Here is a 24,715-nt window from a genome sequence, read left to right as displayed (position 1 = left end):
TGCGTAGCCATCAAATACATCACCTGTTCTTGCAGGGGATATGATAACACAGGGCACTGACTGTGGCAGAACCGGGCGAAGGCGCAATAATCCCAAGCTTTTGGTTATGGATGGGAAGCACCCCCCGGACAGACGGACGGACAGAAGCTGCTCGGCCCGAAGCGAGGTCTGAGAGCGGAGCCTCGGAGGGGTGCAACACTTACTGTTGGCTATGTTGGAAGCAGTGTAACTGTCTGCCATTCCTGAGACCTGGCTGGCAATGCTGATCTCACTGGCTCTCCGGAAGCCCCTGAACTGAGGGGCTGAAATGGGGGTGGACAGGGACGCGTTTTCCATGAAGACGGCACCATGAGACTGAACAACATCTGCTACAAAGTTGAAACAGGGAAATCAAAATATTAGACCAACAGACAGAGGCTGGGCAAGATGAACTCGGGGGAGAGGAAGGAAGCAAACAAAGCTGGAAGGTGCAAAAACCTTTCAGAACTGATTGGAATGAAACAAAAACACCCCACATTTCATTGGAGCTCTGGTTTGAAAAGAAAGCACACAGCACAGCAGGCAGAGACATGTGGCTGGAGGAGCAGTCTTTGATTGAGAGAAGCAAAGTAAGTAGCTCAAAAGGCAGATCCAAAGAAAAACCCAGGCAGACTTATTCAAGCAGCAATAACAAGCATGTGTCATACATACAGATGTGAATATACACAATTTTATATATTCACATTGAGACAAAATAACCAAGCTAAGGAAAACAACAAAAAAACAACCTTAGAAAGGGGGTATTTGTTTTCTTGAGATATTGAAATTTAAATTAATGTCTCCAAGATAGAAGCATTATTAAAAAACAAAAATCAAGAAAACATCTTCATGCCTGGCAGGGACTAAATTTGGACTTGTATTTTACTGCTGAAGGATACAGCCAACACTCGTTAATCTGGAGAAAGGGCTACTGAAGGGAGTCTGGTGCTGAGCACTTGTATCTCCCACTGGAGTCAGCAGATCAGGGAGCACTCAGGCTCTAAGAAAACAGAGCTTTTTTGGTACAGCATGCAGGTCTGGATTTTTAAATCCCAACCTGAGGTTTCCCAAGTTAGGCCAAACCCCTTAGTACATGAATACAGAAAGGAGGGTTTAAAATCATGCTCACACAGACCTTATATACGGATGGGAGGCAAAAGGACCTCAAACACTCAGGAGTGGCAAAATGAGAGATGCTGAAAGTCACACTAAAATCTCTGCATTTCAGTTCTCTCTCTGTAATGGGGCTAAGAGCATCCACCCCTCTGTGGATGCTGTGAGGCCGAATTAAGTGGGATATCCCAAGCTCCTGCAGGGCAGAGGTTTGTAATGCCAACACCAGGTGCTCACAGCAGGCAGCACCAGTGTGGCATTAACATGCAAAAGCAAAGCAATTCATTATGGTTTTATGGTTGCCCATCTCTGCTGCACTTGAGGAGCAGCACCTGAATTTATTCCCAGGTATCAGACAGGAGATACCAGAAAGAACATGAGCACATTACTCCCACACACCAACATCCTCCACCTATTCCAGCCTGTTTAGATATCCCTGGATTTAATCCTGGCACATGGCTGACACAGGGCATTGTTTTAGCAACTGGGTTCTTTTAATATCAATCTTTTTTTGCTTGAGGCTACTGATTTCCTCCCTCCGATCTCTCCGTTTGCAGCAGCAGCGTCTGTGCCCACACAAATCCTGCTGCAGCCGAGGGAGAGGGAATGTATGAAGCAAAAAAATGTGTGGCTAAGTGTCAGTAAAAGAGTTCTGTTCTCTGCAGGGAAAATCAGGCCACAAGCTGCTCTGTTTAAAAGCTTTGTGGACTGTGAGATCTGAGCCTTAGCAGGAGCCTGACCTGATGATGAGCTGCACACACAGCCCACGTTGTGCCTCAAAGGCCATTAGCAGCATCACTTTCTCAGCACTTTCCCCCTCTTTCTGCCTTGCTTCAAGCTGCTGGCTGTCAAGGCTGTGACCAGGATCCACAACCCAGCCAGTCCCACCAGGCCAGTGCTGTTTTCTGACTGTACAAAGCACCAGCATAAGCAAGAAGAGACAATCCAAGTGGAGAACAGGAGCTGCACTGAACCCCACTAAGGTCTCAAGGGTAAAGGGTCTCATTCCCTTTGCTGGAGGACCTGAACAACCCTCTCTTCTCTGGTCATCCCTCCCTCTCTGTTCTCTTGCCTGTGAGAGCCTCCTGTGCTCCTGCTCTTGTGTTGCCAAATGAGTGGCCCAACACAGGTGATGACCATCAGCTTCCCTGAATCCCCCTCAGATGCAAGGAGAGGTTTGGCTTTGTCTGTGTCAAGAAAAACGCCAGATTCAGGTTTAACCACCAGAGAAACCTGAACTTCCTTCCAATCCCTTAACCTAAAGCACCTGTGGCTTGAATTAGGAAGACAAGTTCAGGAGAAAAGGCTGGGCCCAGCATGGTCCTGCCTGGGGTGGTCATGGCTTTGACTCCATTAGCCCATCTTCATTCAGCTCTGCCTGAACTTCAACTCGTTTCTGAGAACTCAGAAAGTGAATAAAGGAAGAAACAGTGGGATTTTGGGTTTCCTGTTTTTTAGCCAATCTTGTTTTTCTGGGACCAGGGATTTTGGAATACAAAGAATTCACAGCAAATGCACCCAACCTCAACAGCCCTTCCAGCCCCATTCTGGTGCCATCAGAGGAACAATTCCCACTCCTGTTAAAGCTGGAGGTGTTTTAGCATCACTGAACTGTGCAGTTCAGCACTGCCTGCATTGGGGGCAGGACTCTGCTCTGCAGGGGATGAGGTGCCACCTGACAGCAGCGCTCCCCTGCTCCTGCCCACTCAGGTTGCTCTTGTGCTTTTCCCTTTCCCCAGGCTACACACCCTCTGTCCCTGAGAAAGGGCAGTTTCTAAGAAAAACGTAGGCCAGGAAAAGGCAGGGCAGGAAATGTGGAGAAAAACCTGTTTTATGCATTACAACCCCCTCAGAAAAGCTTCCTCCACACCAAAGCTGCAGTGACAGCAACTTCCGAAGAAAATCCTGAGACCTGACTTGGAGAAAGAACCCACAAACCTAACAGCATATTTCCTGAATTCATGGATTCTCTGCACCACCTCCCTTGTGCAGCAGTTTTGAAACCAAGGGGGCTTTTTTGGGGAGTGCAGTGACCAGGGTGGGATGTCACAGATGCTGCCACGCTGGCACAGACTGACCCCAGCACCTGCAGCCAGGTGCTCCTAATGGGAGCATGGGAAGTCTCCTGCACTGCAGAGGTGCATCCCCAGCCACAGCTCAGGTCCTGACAGCCACGGGGACAGAGGTGCCTTGTTTACTGCACTTTGTACTGTGACTCAGGGCTGACTCAGGGCCACTGCACCAGAGCGAGGAAGAGGAGCCTGGCTGGAGCAGTGCCCTGAGCACCCTCCCAGCAAAGCACCTGCTGCTGCTGGAACCACATGGCACAACCCATGCCACGACCCAAGATTTAACTGCACTTCCAGGGGAGTGGACGTGGGAAGCCAAAAAACTTTTGGTTTTGGCCTACCTAAGAATCTTTAATACTCATTTTGATACTGTGCTCTCTCGCTTACAGACTCATTTCTCAGCATTCTTATAAGGGAACAGCCCTGAGCCATCCTCTCAGGCAAGTCCTTGGGGTACCTGAATGACAGATTTTGAGATGTGCTATTTGGGGACTGAGCTATTGCACCAAAGCGGGAAGTACTGAAAGCAATCAAAAAATATGCACGGTTCAATAAAAACAAAAAGACTGAAAAATACAGAAAAGCCAGCCAGCTGCTCAGCACAGGCCAGGCCCTGCTTGCACTGGAGTCACTGGTCAGTGCTGGGCACTCTGCAGTCACTGCCCTGAGATCAAGAGCAACAGATTTCTGTTGTCCACGAGTTCTTGTGAGTTTGGAAATCTCCTGCAGTCCAGTGGCTGAACTGGGATTCAGCACTTGCTACACTCACATCAAGAATTGCTTGGACATGCTGTGCTCTTAACCCACAATGTGAAAAACAGAGAATCATAGAATCCTGTAATGTTTTGGGTTGGAAGAGACCTTAAAGACCATCTAATTCCAACCCCCTGCCATGGGCAAGGGATGCTTCTGCAAGCTCTGTCCTGACCACAGGCAGTATCAGCTCACAGTGAAATGGCATTTCATCAGGGACCTCCAAAGCAATCAACCAATAGTACCAGATCCTTTCCCTCTGCTCTGTCACAGAACCTCACAGCACAGGCAGCACGGCAACTGCACACCTAAAAATCCTCTCCACCTTCAGGAGACAGAGGGAGAGACCACCTGGAAAACTCAGCAATGTTGCTGTGCTGTATGACCACATAACAGCCCAAACTGCTCAGGGACAGTGAGGGTCAGCTTGTTAAAGACAAACAGGGCAGCAGAACCTGGCTCTCAATGCAAAACACCAAGAAAGGAACGAGAACGGGCAAGTGAGACACGCAGGGAAGAAAAAAAACCAAAACAAAGGCAAGTCTCATCAAAATTGCAGATGTAGCACCAGCCACAATCAGAATAAATGAGGCCATGCAGCACTGATGATGGAAAATAAGGCAAAACAAATGCATCAAACTTTGCTTTTAAGGCAGGAGATGAGAAATTGATTTAAAATAACCAACACGCAGAGCCACCCTGGGGTCTGAAAGCCTCAGTGCTGTGTTCAGCAGAGCCACGAGGAGCGTCCAAACGTGAAATACTCAAAGGGACAAAATCTGGTGTGACATGGACATCAACTGGACTTCTGGGCACGGTGGCTCATGGCTGCTGGGGAGCTGCACACTGCAGGACACCCTTTCCTGAGGGATCCTGCCCTTGGTGAGCACCACATGAGCAGGGTCACCTGGGACTGTCTCTGCCAAAGCCTCTTTCCAGCAGCACAGGCACCACAGAGGAAACCAGTCCGTGCATGGCAGCAGCTCCCCTTCCAGCATCAACACCAGAATGGGACAGAGTTTATAATCCCAAGCCCTTGTGTCCAAAGTGGCTCTCCCAGATCCAGGCGTGATCCCCAGTGGTTATTCCGTGTGGCACAGCCTGAGACACAGCACGAAGATTTCAACTCCAGGAGGCAACAGTGTGATCTCCAAAAAAGGACCCCAAGAACCCAACACCACAGACAATACAAAAGTGTAGATTACACACACTCAGCACAACCAGCACTTTTATTGGAAACATCTTGCCAATTCAGTACGGGAACAGGGATACTTGTTTCCATGAAGCTGTCCTGGTGCTGGAGAGCACCCAGAGGGCTACTTTCCATGAGGATGATGGGATTGTTCTGGATTGTCTCAACTAGAAGCAGATGGGGAAAAAAAAAACATAACAGAAGGACAAAGAACAACAGACATGCGGCCACAAAGTGTTAAACATACAAACAGTTACACCCCAGCACTTAATTATGAGTCTTCAATGAACAGACAACCTTCAAATAGAGTAAAAGAAACAAAACAGGGGTGATTTCCAAACAGACCAACATCAGAGATTAACTGGGAGCAGAGGAGAACACAACGATGGCATTTCAACAACAAAAGGGAGGCATCTTCACCCCCTTCTAAGCCAAATCCATCAATACACAGCAGATCCAGAGAAATCTTTTTTACTACGCGTGGAAAAAAATATGGCGTAAGGGAAGAATCAGACTCACAGCCTACACAGTGCAAAGCACAGGAGTACGCAGGGATGTGAGTTTGATTTTACTCTGCAAGTTCACTGAAATGAAACAGGGACCAGCATTTAGTACAGATGGGAAAATGGGGGAAAAAACAGCCTGAGAGGCTTTCTGAATTGTGAACTCCCAAAAAAGCTATGTGCATGAGGAGATGTGCACAAGCAGTGTGACACAAGGTTTTGTACAGAACCAATTATAATTGAGCACCTGGATTTTACATGATCAGCAGAACACACAGCTTAATTATAGCAGCAATTAACTTTTCTGGAGTGCCCTCCAGTGAACACTAACTTCAGGAGCAGCTTGGTGAATCATGGTTAGTCCTTCTGGGTAGTGTGTCCATCGCAACACTGACTCTAATGGAAAGGAATGGCCTGTTACTTTCTGATAAGAAAATGAAGAGGCTTTGTCTTACAGGAAAAGAGAATTTAAAGCTGGTTTTTGTCAGTTTTATTCATCAAGGCAGAGCAGTATCTCTTAAAATAACAAGGCTCAGACCTGGAGGTTTTGCAATCACTCTGCCCTTCTCACAGAAGAGCTAATTGCCATTTAACTTCACTGCATAGCAAGTGTCTCTCCAAATACAGCCAACTCAGAGGTCCAGGGAGGCTCTAATATTCCTGCTGCTGTCCAGAATGATAACCAGAGCACAGGTTTAGTATCAATGGGGCCTCTACCTCTGGGTTCAGTGAGAACAGGGGCTTTGGGATGTATTTAAGAAAAAGAAGGTAAGATGTTTAGCTGTCATTTTTTTGAAATAAGCCCCTTGCAGCTGATACCTAGAATACACCCAAAAAGCAAATTGCTTTTCAAGTTGCTATAGATTCCCTGAGCTGTTGTAACTGGCCTGGGTACAAATGCAGTTGTGGGTGGATCCATTTTTAAAAGTGTTGCAGCAAGATCTTGGCTAAATTTGACAAGTGAGTGGGGCCTGCAGAAAGCATTTTATTCACTTCATTAAACATGGGGTTTAGTTTGTGCCCATTTAACAAATCAGACTTCTAGACTGAGCAATTACAATCTTTAAAGGCACTGATACATAGAAGACCATTTCTTTGGATTTTCAACTTTAAAATTATTTAGAAGATCACCAGAATTATCCAGCTCTAGATATACAGTCTTCTTCATTTAGCCCTGCATGATTCAAATATTAAGACAAACAGGATGCAAACAAGTAAATCATCTCATCATCTCACTGTAGACTCTGCTCCTTCCAGTCTTCACTGGCCTTCCAAGTCCTAAATTCTGCCAACTCAGTTGTGTTTCATTCACTCTCAATCACAAGCACCAGCCTGGGTGTAGAACAGAGGCCTTTACAGAGAGGTCACCACCTGATGACCCTCAGCAGCTGGAGGCCCTTGTGTGACAAACAAAGGGCACATGGGACACAAGGCACTGATTTCACTGGAAGAAAATTCCTTTTCTGGTAAATCAGGAGCAAGGCTAATGCTGCAGGGCCAATCCTCTTTCTCACCATTCCCAACTGTGTGGATAACTTCATGTAAAATGTGGCTGTAACCCCTTAAACAGCTAATGTGGATCCAGAGGGACTTACCCAAAACAGCAGAGTTGCCATCGCCCAGCGGGAACCTCTGGTACCGGGGAATACTGAAGGGGGGCAAAAGGTAAAACTTCCTCTCCAAAAGAGGCTCGAGGCGTGAAGCAGATGGGTCTGCAGGGTGGAACAGGTTATAGACCTGCTGACAAGCTGGTCTGAGCTGAAAGACTAAAAAGACAAAGAAAAAAAATCCCTCAAGTCTCAAAATACTACTTTTTAGAATATAGTAAATATTTGTCTCTGAAAAGGACAACTGTCGGGTTACAAAATTGCAAAGGATTTATCATCTCCCTCATCTCCCAGTTCAGTCAACTGAAACAAGTTATTACAATGTTTACAGACTTAAGAATTATCCAGTACTTTTCACGTTTGGAAATCATGTAATCGGTGGTGCATAGAGCACACAGAGATCTGCTTCTTTACGGTGCAATAAATATGATACAGAAATGTTTGGCTTTAACCAGATTCCTGCAATTGCAGCAGGAGGTGCTTACACCACCCACCAAGGGAGCAGTCTGCATCAGGACTTACTGTCAAGAGCTGGAATTACAGTTTTCCGCAGTGCAAGCACCAGACCCAAGGGAGAACCAAAGAGGAAGAAGTCGGTGATCTCAAAGTCAAACTTCCCAATATTTCCTCCATCCAACATTGTGGAGCTGCTGGATCGCCTGGATGTGGGGTCGTTTCTCAGGACACTAGAATGTAAACTGGGAGAAGAACAGAAAATAAAGTCAGAATTTTATTCTGTGTTTTCATAATTAAAGCCTGGATTAGTGATTGACAGCGGATATAATTTCTATCTCTTCAGTGAAGGAACTGTGCTAATCAACCCACAATGACCCCATTGCACTGGCATAATTTAGATGTACAAATGCAAGCTTCAAGTGAGTTCATTTACACACCATCTCCTCAAAATGCTTTTTCTTTAAGGAGTTAAAATTTTGGTTGCTGCTACTGTATCAAACGTGTCCAGCTTTTCCTCCCTCTCTCAGGTGCCAAATCTGTTCGACAGATTCCACCTCTGTGGTGGAAAAAATGTTTGCAAAATTCCATCGCTGTGTAGTGCAGGCTGGGCAATGCACAGGTTTAACACAGAGATTTAAATTCACATTTTCCTTGGACATTGAAGAAGCAGCAGCAGGAACACTTAGGTGAAAATGCTGGGAATCCACCCCCACGTTAGAGAGAGTTGCTTCTTTACAGTCTAGATCTGGGAATGCAAAATGACAGATGTGTAACACTGATAACCTGGTTCACAAAAGGCTTTCTGGGATGCTTCTGTTCCCACCCAAAAGCACGAAGCTGCAAATTCCTTTGCTCTCCAGGCTGTACAGATTCCAGTGGCAGCTGTAGTGGGTTGTCTCATTATAATTAGAAGCAGAGAGTTGAAGGCAGTACCAGCAGTGCCTTTAAGAGGGTGTTTGCAAACACTTTAAAAAGCATCAGAACAGGTTCTACAAAACATGTAGGAGAAATGGATCCCGTAAGAGTTGGGTTGGATAAAGAATTTACTGGCCTGGAGTTGGGAATGACGCAAATCCAACAGTCTCCTGCCAGCTCTGTGGCCCCAAAACAAAACCCTGGGTGGTGACCAGCACTTGTCACATCCTCATGTGCAACAGCTCTGGCTCATCATGGCCACTTCTGAGGGCACCAACACTCCAGCACTGCTGTGATCCCAAAACAGGGCTGTTCTTCCCCACCACCCTCAGCACCAGAGCAGCTGCTCACAGACCCCTCAAGACACAGCCACTCAGCCCAGGAGCAGCTGCAAACGCTCACACTTTCGGGGAAGAAAACCGGGCTTCACGCAGACTTTGCCTTCCTGCCACAGCAAATAACACATCATGCCAGAGACAGCTCCTCTGCTGAACACCATTCCCAAAGGACGCTAAACCTCCGCCTGCTCCTGCTGCGCTGTCATGTTCCCTCTGGAGCTGCACACACGCACATGCACGGCTCTGCTCTCCCGGTTCCCAGCCAGGGAATGATAAGTTACTTATGCCAGACACACACACATCACGGGGAGTCAAAACAGTGGTGTCAAATGCAGGAGGAACGGGAGGTTACAGCAGTGACAGCTAAAACGAGCCTGTTCCTGTTCCTGTGATGCAAACGAGCCTGCCTGAGATCACAGTGCTCAGCTGCAGAGCCCTGAAACACATCTGAGAACAAGCCACCTTCGGTGGAGCTACAATTGCTTTAGCTAACAAGATGAAATGCATCAAGTTTGCTGTGTGTGAGGAATGCAAAGTCATTTAGGACACGCTCAGCTTTGCTGAAGGGAGGGTGACAGCGACGGGATTCCAACAAAGGCACCAGAGGAAAAGCTATCCCGACAGCAGGATGGGTGCAGGGGGTTTTGGTGTATTCCATACAGCTTCCCACAGCATCTCTTCGTGGGGAAGGGAAGAAGCAGAGCAGGCACAGCACTGAGCAATTTGGGCAGCTTCTCTCCTTTTGCCAGGAACTTGGTATCGTCTTTTCAGCAACAAAAGAAATGAGAGCCAAGGGGAACTCTGGATCCATCATGCTCCAAGCAACCTACAGTGCCCTGTTCTCCCTTTAAAAAGCAGCAGATGTACTGTGTGCATTAATTAAACAAGAGCGTATGGATTTCTGAAGCAAATCAACTCATTTACAATAATACAAGTACAGCACAGCCAGAAATAATGTAGTTGTGCAGAAGGACTGAATTTAAAAATAAATGTGTGATTGTAATCTCCAGATGCTGCTCTGGCTTGCTGGGCATTATCCCAGAGAAGTGGGTAGGTCTGATACATGAATAAAAATGAGTGTCTTTGGCACAGGCTGAAATCTGCAGTGGGCACGGACAGAAAGGTCCCCGTTTGCCAGGCTGCCCGTCTGCCGAGCCCAGGAGGAAAACTTGGCTCTGTTCTGCCAACCTCCTGTTCGAAGCCACGTCACACTAGGGCTTGGTTTTTGCATGGGAAAAAATCATTCCTTGGTGGCAGAGGCCAACAGGGCATTCTGCTGGTGCTGGCTGGGAGAACAAGGTCCAGGGACGGGCGTGGGAGCGACGTCCTGCTGACATACAGGAGGGAACGAGTGAATCCCTGCTCCTCAGCCTCCCCTGCACCACAGAGCTGAGTGAGAGACATGCAGAGAGAGCTGCTACTGCAGCTTCAACCTGCCCCTTTCCCTGAGGGAATCCTGGTCTTGAGTTCTGGGAAGAGCCAGACATTTTTAACCCAAGTTCTAAAGGGACATTTAAAAACACATAAAAACTCTTAAGAAGTAAAGATGCACCAATCTGTCACCCCACTGAATGCTGACAATTCTTGCCAGGGACCCACAAGTGCTGCATGTTGGGTGCAGGCACAGCCCTTCAGAGATGGAACAGGAAGGATCAGCACAAAGCTATTTGGAACAACAAACTGAGCAATCCATTATCCCCATCAGGCTCAGCACTTATTCTAAAATAGGTGTAAAAATGCATCAAGATGCCAGCCCGGTTTCCTTAACTGAGTCTGTGCCCCTGAGGTCAATAACGAGGAGGAGAATGAGCACATTTTTGCATGACTCATATTTTCTCCTGTGATGCAGGAGACTGTTTTGAGGAGGCAAAAACAAGAGCCTGATTGCCTTTTATTAACCTGCTGGAAATAGCCAAGAACCTTATTGTGGATTTTGTAAATGCAGCTGTCTTTCTGAATACCCTATCTCTGTGCACCAACAACATTCACTTCGACACCTTCTCTCTCCTATAAATCATTTACAAAAGGGCCCTGATGTGGCAGGACAACAGAAGTCCCTGTGCTGAAGAAATGACTCCAAGTAGTGATGGAGGGGGAGAAATGCAGGAGAAGCCTTCAGCTCAGCACAGGGCAAAAGGAGCAGCCTTGGACGCAGCTGCAATGCAGGTAATGGGGTTTGCTGTGGGGGACACTGCTCCCCACTTCCTGGGACATGAGGGAAGAGGGATTAAGAACATATTTACTGCAGTTCCTCCAGGCCTGCAGGAGAAAAAGGTCTGGGCTGTCCAGTTCCAGAGGCTGAAGAAGATGATTCAGCCAGAAAAATCCTCTGGATTTACAGAAATAATCCCTGAATGACCAGTGGCCATGGACAGACTGCTGTTAACAGACACATTCTGAAAGTCCATTTGAAAAAGCTTGAAAATGTGATACTGGGGGCTTCAGCAGTGACTAACAAATTTGAGATGTGCCCTTGGTGAAATGAAGCAGCCCTGGCAGGGGACAGAATAACTCAAGATCAGGTTTCAGAGAAGCTTTAAAATTAACAATGCTGGCTTCCCAGTTCTGCTTCAGCGAGTTCCCTTACACGATTTCTCCATTTGCTTTCTGACCTCCATCCCACACTTGCAGCACAGCAGAGAAGCAGTTCCCTGACTGCCTTGGCTGTCACACGACAGCTCAAAGGGCTTCTTGCCATTGCAACACTGATGCAGTACAGAAGCTGGATTCTCTCAGTACCACTCAGCAAGAAAGCTGTTAATTTTATTTGCATATACAACACACTGAAATCGATAACCCTCTAATCTAAATTGTTTTCCTCCACCCTGCTTATCACAGGATGACAAAGCAACACTCAGGTTCCACAGATGCACCACCCTCAGCTCCAGGACACTGCTGGATCTGTTCCTTCCAAATCTTAAATCTTACCTTGAAAGAAAGGCTTGATGTTGCTTTATCGTGTCCAGTTCATAGGTGGATGAATCACTCCTTTTTCGTGGCAGCTGCTTCTTTGGATCTTCTCCGTTGCTACGAGGAATATCAATGTTGCTCCTGCTGAGGTGTCTGCTGGCTTCCAGATTAGAGCCACTGGAACAGTGGCTGTTGTTCACTGTTATTCCAGGAGACAGAAGGTCGGTATCCTGGGATTTGAAGTACATGGATTTAGCTGAATTAAGAATACACCCACATTGTAACACCTCCCTCCTATCCTCCTTTCCCCATTTACCCCAAGATCCAGTTGAGGCCAATACAGAATCTCAGGCTCAACCACTCCCTCACACTTCACACCAGAGGCTGAAACGTCCCTGTTTAGAGCAAACACACCCAAACTGACACCCATATGCACCTTAAGACATGTCTGCCATTGATAAGGAATCGTCTTTGTTGTTTCAGGAGATCCTTACTAAAAACAGGGTCCATGGAGGAACTGGGAGCCAGCATTACCTGGACGCTCACAACGCTCCCTCGCCGACTGCTGTTCTGGCTCTCGGACACGGTCTGATTGCTGTAGCATAAGGCATCAAATCCCAGGATCCCTCCAACACAGTCCCCTACCAAGCAGACCTGAGACAGTCAACAGAAGCAGGGGAGGAGAAGGAGGAGAAATAAAAAAGAAATTTAAAAAAAAGTCCCTTGACTTCAGTTCAGAACTAACGGTTGGACAGAGCGCTGGATTACAGCCAGACAAGCTGGAGTAACAGGATGCCCATAACTGTTCAGCCCATGAAATCTGGCATTGCCTGCAGACTCCCATTCTCTCACACAGCTCAGGTGTCCTGGCAGTCCCTACCAGCCAACTGGAGTGACAGGACAGTAACACAGAGCTCTGATCCCGGTGCTAACTCAGGAAACCAAGCTGGATCTCCCTTGCCAGCTATCCGTGCTAGCTCAGGAAAGCTTCTGCCCATTTGTATCCTGAGGGGATAACACTGTCCTGCCTCTGAAGGTATAGGCAGGCAGGCACAGTAAAGCACCAAGATGCCTGGGCAGGAGAGGGCTGGCTGGGAAGAAGCTCAGGATGGATAAACCACGCTACAGCAGTGCAGTGTGACAGCTCCTCCAATGTCTCTGCTCTCGTGGGGCTGGGGAGTCACTTTGCTCAGAGGTGTGAGGCTCAGTCATGCTCTTTATGGGGTGCAGCAGCTGCACAGTCTCAAAAAATAAACCCATGGGTGCAACAGCTCCAGCACGAGCTGCTGAAGGTCCTTTAAAGCCAGGAATGCTTAAACAGCCTTGGTTTGCAATGGGGAAGAGACCATGTTTAGTAACAAAGGCAGCATTCCTGCTCGGGCAAGGTGTGTCACACTGAAACCTGATTAACTTCAATGCTTTGGAGCTTCATTTCTGAACACAAACTCAGACTGCTTTGAATCCCAAAGATTCAGGACAGCGCACAAGCACTAATCTCTCCCTCTCAGAAAGAAAGAAATGGAAAGCACAACACTTCCTTATTGCAGCCCAACACTGCCACGCTTCCAACCCTCCTGAGACACTGAAGGCAAAGAGAGAATTTCAGAAGGAAATTGCTTCATTTATTCTTCCTCTGGCTGTGGCATGAGCAGCCCCTGGCTCACCTGGCCATTGAAGGAGGTGCCCTCCTGGGATTTGATGAACTCACTGTAGGCCTGGTTGGCTCTGACAATGACAGTGGCCACGGCTTCTTGGTACTGCGGGGAGGACGTGGCGAGCAGCGGGAGCGCAGCGAGGGGAATGTGATCCTGGCTGTTGGACAGGCAGCCCTCGTCATAACTGTATGGGCTGAGGCTGAAGAGGGCAAGAGACAGTGGGAATATGGGGAAAACAACTTGCAGACAGTACAGTCAAGTGTTGTTGTTCATAAAAAAAGCCCCAAGACAGGAAGGCCATTTATTCCTCTGTGAATGGGTGAGAGCTTAATAAATCTTTCCCTCCCATCAAACGTAAATCTTCAAGGACAACACACTTACACTGACAGAACAACCCCCAGACAAGGAATTAAATCCTCAGTATTTATTGGATTAATTAGAATAAATCAATCTCAGAACTTGTGCTGCATGATTACCGTATTCACTCCAGCTAAGTATGAAATCGAGATTGAATGCCTTGCTGGTACATTAATAAATGCATTCTCAAAGCATGGCCAGAGCTTTCAGTGCTACATGCAGAACATCTCAGGGAAACAAATAAAACAAAACAAAACCCCCAAAAACCCCCACTCCATGATAAAACAGCATCAACTTACCTGGACACCAGGGAAAATGCTTCGGAGCAGATGGCTGGGCAAGGGACAAGTTTGATGGCAATGTGTCCCAGAGCAGCTGGGTAATGCACCCTCATCACTGTGTCAAACACAGTTGTGATGGTGTTGACATCCCCTTGCTTAGAGCTCTGGTCACCACTTCCTGAGTCCAGGATGTTCCCTCCGTGGAGGACCAAGAGGAGGACATGGATTTTACTTGGCTGCATTAATGGCTGCACTGATTCATCCTAGGTGGGGATGGAAGAGAAACAGAAACACTCATTTTTCAAAGGGGGGACTTGCACTTCATTTATGGCAAATTAATTTGTGGCAAAGGCCATTAGATACACCAGAATACAACAGCTGAGAACCTGAGTACTCCTTCCAGGTATCTTATCCTACACTTGTGCATGCACAAATGCACACACAGCCTCAGCCTGACTCGTCAGAAGCAGAAGGAATGCTGAAAGTCAAAAAAAACCAACATAAAATTGTATCCAGGTAAAACATGGCAGCAGTAAAGACATTTCTTGTGTGTATTAGAGTGGAAAAATACAGAAATAAGAGATGGGTGTTGCTTTTTGTGGGGTGCTGAGCTGCAGTGAAACACATTCAGCAAAATTAACAAATGAGATCAAACAGGTCAGCAAGCGGCAAGTTACTGAGAAGTTGTGGGAAGATCAGCCATTGCATGTTTGCCTAACACAGAAGTTATAAATAAGAGTTCAGATTTGCTTAAACTGTTGCAAGAGAGGAACTGAAAAAAGTTGATGGCCCTATAACCCAAGGAATGGCCAGCACGTGGCTGCGAGACTGCTGCATGAGCACAGTGAGGGATTTTAATCTGGCTGCCCAGATGATTTGCTTCTTGTGTTGAACCAATTCCTTGCCTAAACACACAAGCTGTAATTTGGGGGAAGGAGGGAATTGTACCCTTATCATTAATGCCCTGCCAGAAGAGCTGTAAGCCCAATCCTGACACCCCAGGCAGGTACAAGAGCATCCATGTGCACATATTGTAACACAACAGAGCAGTAACTATTTTTAAAATCTATTTGCTACCAGGGCTTTCAGTGTCTACAGCTCCCACACGGACTCAAATCATCCATCCCACACCTCTGAGATCTGTGCAAACCCTCCTGTACCTGACGCCTGGGTTAGCAAAGACAACACCTGAGAACATCCTGAGCAACTCCCTGTTGCCACTGACAGGGGGTATGGAAGGGGTGGAAGGCAGCAGCGTTTTCCATTTGGCAAATTGTTCTAATTCTAGCATCTTTAGTCACCTGTTGTCCTTTGAGCAGCGATTGAGTCCCTGACAGGCCTGCTGGTGGGAGGAAAGCATGCCCAGGCACACATTAGCAGCCTAACAACTAGATTACATTTTTACCAGATACTGTTAAAGCTTGTCTTACTACACAGCCCACCAGAGGTATTAAAATTCACATCCAAGTCTGTAAAAACGATTTTCACAGACCTCCTGCATAAGAACGGCCTTTAATTATTTAGTGCCGTTCCACCGTACTCATGGCTGCTCTTGAAACCTTCTGTGAGTCCAGTTTTAGCACCTGCACAGTGAACCTTTCCCTGGGTGGAGGCACAGGAGGAGCCCTCAAAGTGTCTCAGCACCTCTTCTGCTTCCAGACAAGTATTTTAAGTGCTCATTTGGAGAACGACATGAGTCACCATGCTCAGGTCATGCAGAAGTTTATCAGCAATGATTTGGAGGCACCTTTCAGTACATTACCCTCTGCTCTGAAGGAAGTGGGGAACTGCTGATTCGTTTAAGGGTGGAGGTAACAATTTAGAACTTCCTTGTAAGATCTGGAGCCTCTTAAAACACCTAAATCCTGAACCACCTTCTGGTGAGGGAAGCTTTTAACCTGAAAATCATTGCAATTGGTGGCACAGGAATTTCATACTATTTTAGCAGACAGCTTGTGAACAACTACAAATAACTGTCTTTTTCATCTTGCTTTGAAGTCTGTTCTTTTTCTAAAATGAAGGCAGAAACAGGAGGGGGTTGAGTTTGCACAGCCCTCTGAGGAAGACAAGGTTCCCACACCATCTTGAGCTCCAAGAGAAATCTTAGGGCTGTGACTTGCCTATTTTGAGGTGGCCAGAGATGTTCCCCTCCCAGCCACCCACTCTCCTCGTGGCCCTTGAGCTCTCATTCTATTATGGAAAAGCCAAACCACTGTGAACTTAGAGCCTGGCACAAACAGTAATTCCAAAACTCATTGTCTTTGATGGACCACTCAGACATAATATAGGCACTCTGCAGAGCAGCTGCACCACCTCTGCAGCACAGACAGGCAGCTACTGTAAGGGCAGGACAGGAACAGTCACCCCGGGGTGTCTCACAAGTCTAGAAAACCGGGGTGGGTCAGTGTGGTGTTATTTATTTATTATTTAGCCCAGAGCACTAACACAGGCTGTGCTATAACTGGTTTCCACACAAGACCCTGAGCAGCTCCACACTGTGGGCTTCAGCTGAGTGCTGTCCTTTGCACCTTGGTGCTGCAGGAATGTGCTCTCCCACTCCCACACTTGCTCATCTGGCATTGCAGGATAGCCCTACCCAGCCTCGAGCTGCTCTGATCCCCACAGGACTACCAGTTTTTTCCAGCTGGATACCTGATGCTGCCTGCAAACTACACAGCTTCTTCTACATGATGTTCAAAAGATGGGAGAAAAATCCCTTAAATCTGAAGTACAAAAGGACACACACAGGTGTTACTGGGGCTCAGCAGCACATGGAGACAAGACATTGCTGACAGCAAAGGGACCCGTTTATCCCACACAGAGACCTTCCACCAACGAAGGATCTTGTTCTGAGAAGCCAAAGCACTCACCTCGATGATGCTGAGCCTCTCCACGCTGGAGCCAACGCGGTACTCTGCTGATGTCTCCTGGTACAAGTCACCTGGAAACACAGAGGTGTAGAATGTCAGCACTGCCAGATGCTCTTCGGTAAAGAAACTCTTCCGTAAAGACACTGCTTGTTCCAATGCCTCACATCTCCTTCATTATTTCACCAAATCATCCTCTCCCTCCTTCTTGCCTCTTTCCACCTGAGAAGCCTGGGCAATGCTGGGTCATTTATTTTCCAGCAATTTCTCATAATCTGGGTAAGAGCTGAGGACATTAGTGAGCTCTTCTCTCATTACAGAGATCTGGTACCGCTGCTTTATTAAGGATGGCAACAATGGGAAATCCCTGCACAACTGTCAGAAATGATTGGTTTGTGGGAAAATAAAAGGAATTGCTTGAACTACACTGGGGAGTAGAGATCTGATGTATTCCTACATCTGTGCCTACACAGACTGACTTTGTACCAGAAAGCCTGAGTGTCACCTTCCACCGTGAATCGCTCTGGCTGAGGAGCTACCGATTCCTTTCATCACTTCATAATGATGAGCAGAAAATAAAACTGACGCAGATACAGTCAAGAACAAAGGATGGAGCAAAGGGAAAGAAGAGTCAGGAGAAATTCAAGTCATTCAAGACAGAGCTGGGATATTTCATCATTATATGAGAGAATCCTGGCTGTCACACAAAGGAGCCAAACCAACATGGAAAATAAAAGAGAATCAAAATCTATCCCAGCTCCCACTGAGCAAATCTTTTTCGGCAGCACCGGGCAGTCATCTTTATGCTCTGTCTCAGCTTCTCCCTTTGTGAGACAAGGATAACAAGTTTTACCTTGTTCACAATGAGGCTGTGACAATTGCCTGGAAATACAGTAAAACAGCACATGCAGTTTGTACTTGGAAAAGAATTACCCTGGACATCATCGCATTCGGGGGTTTCAATTTTATCCATCAGATCGTTGGAACTCCATTTTGTTATTTCTTTCGGGAACATTTCCTCATTGTCAGACAAGTCCTCTTTAAAAAAACAGATTTTTTGAGAGTCACACACACAAAAACATGTATACAGACAAGAGCACAGAATAGAATTTTAAATAAAACCAAGGCCCCATAACTCTATGCAATCTATCAACACTTGGATAATTTAAGTCATAATAAACCATATACTTTACCAGCTTTTGCTATATAGAAACCAAAGCACCTTTTGAAAAGTAAACAAAATGTTTTAGTTGCATGATTTAAAAAAACAAAACCTCTAAAACATGGAAAAAAGTAACTTGGATTTTTAATGCTACCATCTAAGGTACCACGTTTGGCCTTTGTCTTGCTACTTTCTCTGATTGGAGCCAGAATGCTCCAATACAGGAGAGGACAAAGCAAGGATTCCCACTGGGATTCTCCCAGACCCCATTTGAGAGCTGTGGGATTTCTTTGGGGGAAGCAGGGACAAGGATCACTGTTGCTCATAGGATTGAACACCTAAAAAGGCAGGAGCAACGAAGGGAATGTGACCTCCCCAGGCTGATTTCCTCAAGAGACGAGACACAGAGCATGGATCTGTCATTTCCTTCCTACCTCAGTATCTTCCAAATCCCCTGGCTCAGTTCAACTATAGTCAATAAAGAACAAGGGTCCCAAAAAATATTATGTTCCTCAAGTGAAATTAAAAGGAAGAGATATACAAAGGGGAGCTCTCCTTTCTCTTTTTTTTTTTCCATTGAGGATGTATCTTTTGCTGCTACGAAGGTTAAGTGCTTTCTAATTTATTTATACTTCTGTGCTTAGTATGTCTTTCCTGAAAATTTTGGGCTTGCAAATTTAATAAAGAATTTTAAACATAATAACAGCAGTAATTACAGATGTCTTGAAGATCTAAAAGCTGTAATCTTCAGAGTCCCAGACTAGGATTTCCCCTTTCTTATTGCTGTAGAGTTACGAAGAAAATAATTAGCTGGAAGAATCCCACAATGGGGAACAAAAAAAGGTTATGAAATATATTAGTCTTTTCAGCAAATCTGAGCAACAGCTTTAAAAAAAATTCGTATGAAGGGCACTAAGTGAAGATCCAAGCAAAGCCTGATTATTTTTAGGAGCTTCTATTTCAACTTTGACCATAAAAAGAGAGCAACCTGGAAATTTTGCACCAGCATGCCATTTCCTTTTTCAACCATGGAAAAAATTTGAGTAAATCCCAATTTCCCTGCACATGGGAGCGTGGAGCTGCCTGTCCAGAGTAAGTGGAAAGCACAGGCTTGTAACACATGTGCTGGCAGAGAATTAAGAGGACGATTGCACTCAAAGCTCTTCCAGCAACTTAATCTAAATATTAAACTTAATTCCTTGAGAGGTCTAATTACAGCCCTTACTGCTGCTCAAGTGATCCCTGAATGGGATATTACTCCCATTATTAGCATTTATTACAGGATAGATATTCGATATTACTGTATTTGTCACTATCTTTACCAGTGAATGAGGGTGAGTGGGAAGCTGGAGACAAGGAATCTTCTCGGGCTCAGGTTACGCCCACTGCGCTGCGAGGAAATTTTGTGTGTGTGTGTGTGTGTGTGTGTGTATGGGAAGCACTTCTGAGGAACTCTGCTGGATGTTGACTCACATCCTGAGCCGTGCCAGTTCCCATGGTACCGACCCCGGCAGGATGAGCTGCGAGTGGAGCCTCATCCCTGCTCACAGACCCGGAGTCTCTGCGGGCCAAGGGACACCGAGAGGTCCCTCCTGGGGACGGGCTCTGCTCAGCTGCACACACACACCAAGGCTTTGACTCGTGAGCCAAAATCCCACCAGATTTAGGCAGACTTTTCAACCCAACTGTGCCGACTGCAGAGGACAAACTGTGCGTACACGGAGACTCGCTGTTGCTCGCAGGAGAGCAGCTGCTTTTACTCTTAGCACCCTCCTACAAGTATTGCAAGAGAGGTGCACAAGGCTCGTTTTTGTTAAGTCCCTTTCCCAGGCCTGTTAGGAGCATGCCAGGGATTCCCTGGGGCCCTGGATCCCAGGCAGAGCTGTCTCATTCTCAATTTTATTACTGAGTAATTAAAAAGGCAAGAAGCGTGTGGATAGCAACGGTGCCGTTTGGATGACTCATTCCTCTTCCCTTGTATGTGTATTGCTGCAATAAATCCCTCACATACTTGTTGTAAATGCTACATAAGTTAATAAATAAAGACACTTAAACTAAGTTGGCCCATCCCCTTCCTGGCAGGAGACACACATTTATCCCAAATACGTGTCCTGGCCATTTCAGCTGCTGTTGGGCAGGTCACTACACTAACACACCCCCTTCTACCCCACAATTTGAGACCCATGCCTAAAAACTTCATGGGAGAACTTTTCTGGAACACAATGCTATCAGTTTTGGAGGCTGAACTTCAGCTGAGCATCAGCAAAATTCTGCTTTGCAAAACTGGGGTGTCATCTTTTAACAATTGCATTTCCCAACTTCATCCAACCTCTCACTTCCATCAGACCAGCTGGGAGAAGAGTCCATCTGTTGCCAATAGAGACAGAGCCCTTCAGGCTTAAATTTGCATTAAGTCCAACATATAAAATGAGTGCAGTGGAACAAAGCTTCTTTACACACACATGCACAGAGAAAAAAATATAACAGCGTTCGCTTAATACAGATAATCAAAATTACTTTGAGAATTCTGGAATCAACACTGATTAATTTTGGCACCTGAAGTACCTGGTTGCATTTGCTGTTGTATTTGTTGGAATGGTAGAATGAGGAGTTAATAAAGGCAAACTTGGGTCTCTTCAGGCCCAGACAGAACAATTAATCATAGCTCTAACTGATTAAAAAACAAATTAGAAAAATAATCAGTCACAGTGAATCATTAGGACACACCCACAGCCCAGTTAGTACTGCTAGATTTCACGCACACTCATTTGCACCAAATAAAATACAACCCCTAGGGCTAAGACTGTTCAAGATCCCCTCAAACAGCTCAGACTGCACCTGAAATGGTGCTGCATTAATATAAGAGTATGCTGGGTGATGCTGGAAGAAGCTGCACGTCATGGTTAGAAAGGAAAAGACTTCAAAACAAAAAAGTCTCGCTTCCTTCCCTGCTCACCCCCCGCCCTTCATGCCTTCCGTTCTCTTACCCCACCATTTCAGGGAAGAAACGATGGTGATTTAGGCTCCACATACCATGTGCATCAAAGAATTCATCATCTGAGCTGTCATCTGAATCCCTGGCAATGCTCTGCATCCTCCACTCGGAGATACTATGGCGCGAGGGACTTGCTGGAAGAAACAAAAAAGCCTTATGCGAAACGCGACATCGACAAGACGGAGAGTTCCCAACATGATCTTTGCTGGAGGAAGAATCATGTGTTCTCTAAGAAAATTCACTGCTGCAATATTAAAAAACACAAAACCCCGATGATGCTGGTGTGATGTCAGTGTACCGCTTTACAGATCCTGTTTGTTTACTGTTGGTAGAACCTGCCAGCAAGATGCTACATTAAAGCAAAGCTGCTTGGATCACTCTTCTGCTATTTTGAATGGCAGCTATTTATAATTGTTAGTAGGACGTGCAAAATCAGCTGGGTTTTAAAGTTTGCAATTAGGAAGGAAGCAGGCTGATTGGAAGCTTTCTCCGTGCCTCTCATCAGCACACAAGCCATGCCTCTGCTTCGCTAACTTTCGGGTGGGTAGCTGAGCAGAGCAGCCTGGAGAGGAATAATCTGTTTTCTGGAAGGAAATTGCTTCCACACAAATCGAATTAAAGATCTATTTAAACTTTAAACTTGAATGATTTAAACAACATGCTATCCGACTACTTCAAACGGAGCTGTTGGAGCGGTGGTCCTGACAGCAAGGAGAAACCCCAAAGTCCTTTTAGTGCTGTTTGCCCTCCTGTTCTCACACCTACCTACTCCCTTTCACTTTCCCCTCCAGAGTTCTCTGATCTAAATATAAAGACATTATGGCTTCTTCTTTTCAGCTATAATTTAGCAACGATCCAGCCTGAGCTCTTCCCAGCTGAAGTTGTCACAGAGCAGCTGCCTGCTGAAGGGAACGCTGTCCAGAGAATGATGGGAGAGAGGGTTTGCCCCCTCGTGCCTGTCACACAGAGCACAAAAAGTGCTCACAGCAGCCACCTAACCCAGCAAAGACCTGAGGAGACTGACAAGTTCTCATTTAGCATCTAGAAGAGCCTGAAAGGCTCTGGTTACTGTGACAGCCGCATGAGTCGTTTTGTGCTATTGTTCCAACAGAGGTGAATATATAAGTAAAATTCTTCTAATTCTTTCTAATCTCCCAGCCGGTTGTCACATGGAACAAGGATGGAGACCCTGTGCAGAGTCATGTAATTGCAGCTCAGCAGCCCCCAGCACCACACCGCCCACCCCTCGGGAGCAGCCAGCGAGGAGGTGGCGGAGCAGAGCTAATTCACGCTGGAGTGACGTCAAGGCACTCGCATAACAGTTGCTAAAAATAGAGGATGTAATAACATATGGGATGGCAACCAGGGTCCTGCCATCACCAGAGGTCTCGCTCGGGTGGTGGAGAAAAGGAGATCTTTTGGAGAAAAGGCATTTTTTTCAGCTGGAGGTGGCGGTGCGTCGCGACAGCCCTCCTTGCTTCCATATGGTAATGTGCTGCCAGCATGAAGGAGGATTAAAATATCTGCATGACGTACTTCCCAGCACATCACAATTAATTTCTTTCATTACTTTTCCTTGTAAAAGCTGAGACATTCTGCAGTTGAAAAGAAATTCATGCTTTGCTCCCAGTGAAAACCTTCAAGTGAAATCCTGAGAGGTCTGAGAACTCCAGCTCCCAGTGAACATGTCAGCAGTGGAAGAGGGGGTTTGTGCAAAGAGCATAATGGGAGACGGGTGCATCAATATAAAATCTGGTGCAGGCAAAGTAGCCAGTATTTTTATCTTTACGCAGTGATTTATGAAGCATCTGGTAGGTTCTTCCCTGGGGCTCACTTGAGTGAGTCATGGCAAGGTAAAACTACTGCTCCTCTCTCACTCACCCTGCGATGAAATCAGTGATGGAGTGGGAAATAAAAACAGGAGGCTCAACTCCCGATATTTAGTGCACGTGATAGATGAAAAAGCTTCACTCACCCAGATGTTCCCTTCCACCGTCACTGGAAGAAATGCTGCCCCTTGGGGTTTTCAGAAAAATCAAGATTTTTTTCCCCCCCCCCTCTTGCAGTGAGAGCTGCTATTTCCCTGCTACCAGCAGCACTTGGCTAAACAGAGGGAATTGAAGGTTTGAACCTTGTGGCTGTAACTCACCAGGGATTCACCCCTTTGTACAGAACAGTCCAAAGAAGGGAAGAGTTTAGTACAGCAAAACGAGGTGAGTCCCAAGGGAGAGGTGAATAACAAAATCCAAGACTCAAAGCTGAGTCCTTACAGGGTATCCACAGCAGAGCTTTAACATCAAAATCCTGAAAGCTTCCTGGATGGTGTTTCAAAGGGAATGCAGATATGATCCACAGTCCCACTTAATCCCAGAGTAAGGTTATGTCTCCAAACAGCTACTGCACATCATCACCAGGGGAAGGCAGCAGCCCCCATGTACCTTTGGGGGTTCCTGCCTTAATCTCCCCAGCAGCTGACAAGATGTTTCACTGTGTGCAGCCCTATGGAGTCAAACACCCCTTCTGAAATGACAGGCATGTGGGGGCACAGAACCCTGGCCAAGGAGCACAGGTACCTGCTGTGACACAGGTATCAAGGATAAGCAGATATCCAGAAGGGAACACCATGGAAGGGCCTTATAAAGCCACCAGTGGCTCCTGGGTAACAAGGACTAACTCTGTGCTGCTGGCTGTCTTCTGAGCCCCAGTGCTGCCAGCCAGCTCCTGCCTGCTCCTCTATGCTGTTTTCACAGATTCTGTGCTTTTGCTATCAGCAAAAACTCTGCCACGTGACATTAAGTCACAATTATGGGACAACTAGAAACATTCCCAACCCCAAAACAGGTCACCTGAGAAGACTGAGCCTGCAGCAACAGCAGAGAAGGCATCACAGGACGAATACACATTGTCCCAAAGGCGCCTGGCCCCAAGGAGATGTGGTCCAACCTCCCAAAAGCCCAACCTCCATGAGTTCAGAAGAGCAAGCCATTGGCAGCATCTTACCTCCTCTCTTTGAAGACCGTGAGGACTTGGAGGAGGTGGACCATTGTTTGGTGAGCGACCTGCCGGAGGCCGCGTCGCTGTTTGCAGAGGCATCCTCGGTGTCTGCAGGTGACCCCGTGCTGGGCTCCACGTCCTTCTCTCCAGGAGCCTCTTTGACACCGTGCTGCTCAGGGTCATTGTCACTGCAGAACTGGGCCATCTTCTGGGCCAGCATCAGCTGGGCCTCCTTCTCCAGCTGCCGGATGTCCTCAATGGTGAGCCCGTACCACTCGTCCTGCCAGCACCAGGCCTGTCGGTGGGCCCGGACCATGACCTTCCGCAGGCCTGTAAAGCCAAAATGTCCCTGTCACCACAGCTACAAACTGCAGGAACCAATGTGTTCCCCCTCCCAAAACCTCACAACACCATGGCAGGGACATTACAGTGACATCCAGCCCACAGTGCTGCAGTGAAAGACCTTCCCACAGTCAGGGTGGCAAAACTGGTCACTTCATGTACTGTATCTCCTCAGTTGTTCCTCATCA

The 24,715-nt window shown here is 46.7% G+C and overlaps 1 protein-coding gene across 2 annotated transcripts in view; it reads right to left on the bottom strand.

The window, feature by feature from the left end:
* Positions 1-5,150: 5,150 nt before the first annotated feature.
* The window catches only part of LOC121672784 (membrane-associated phosphatidylinositol transfer protein 2-like), a 91,800-nt gene continuing 72,235 nt past the window's right edge, over positions 5,151-24,715 (bottom strand). Inside the window, exons 6-16 of one of the 2 annotated variants that reach the window (XM_042045635.1) lie at positions 24,192-24,515; positions 21,230-21,325; positions 17,968-18,072; positions 17,038-17,108; positions 14,186-14,430; positions 13,539-13,728; positions 12,409-12,528; positions 11,893-12,104; positions 7,778-7,953; positions 7,244-7,414; positions 5,151-6,044 (exon numbers count right to left, since the gene is read on the bottom strand). In XM_042045635.1, coding sequence (XP_041901569.1) covers positions 5,944-6,044; positions 7,244-7,414; positions 7,778-7,953; positions 11,893-12,104; positions 12,409-12,528; positions 13,539-13,728; positions 14,186-14,430; positions 17,038-17,108; positions 17,968-18,072; positions 21,230-21,325; positions 24,192-24,515 — 1,811 coding nt within the window. In that variant the 3' untranslated portion in view covers positions 5,151-5,943. The remainder of the gene's footprint in view (positions 6,045-7,243; positions 7,415-7,777; positions 7,954-11,892; positions 12,105-12,408; positions 12,529-13,538; positions 13,729-14,185; positions 14,431-17,037; positions 17,109-17,967; positions 18,073-21,229; positions 21,326-24,191; positions 24,516-24,715) is intronic. The other variant, XM_042045634.1, reaches the window with a different exon arrangement.

The sequence above is a fragment of the Corvus kubaryi genome, unplaced genomic scaffold (assembly GCF_017639235.1).
Source record: "Corvus kubaryi isolate FWS band 111438036 unplaced genomic scaffold, C.kubaryi_AGA036_p1.0 64961, whole genome shotgun sequence".
Taxonomy (NCBI): domain Eukaryota; kingdom Metazoa; phylum Chordata; class Aves; order Passeriformes; family Corvidae; genus Corvus; species Corvus kubaryi.
The sequence above is the reverse complement of the archived record's forward strand: the minus strand, read 5'-3'. Positions and strand labels throughout refer to the sequence as shown.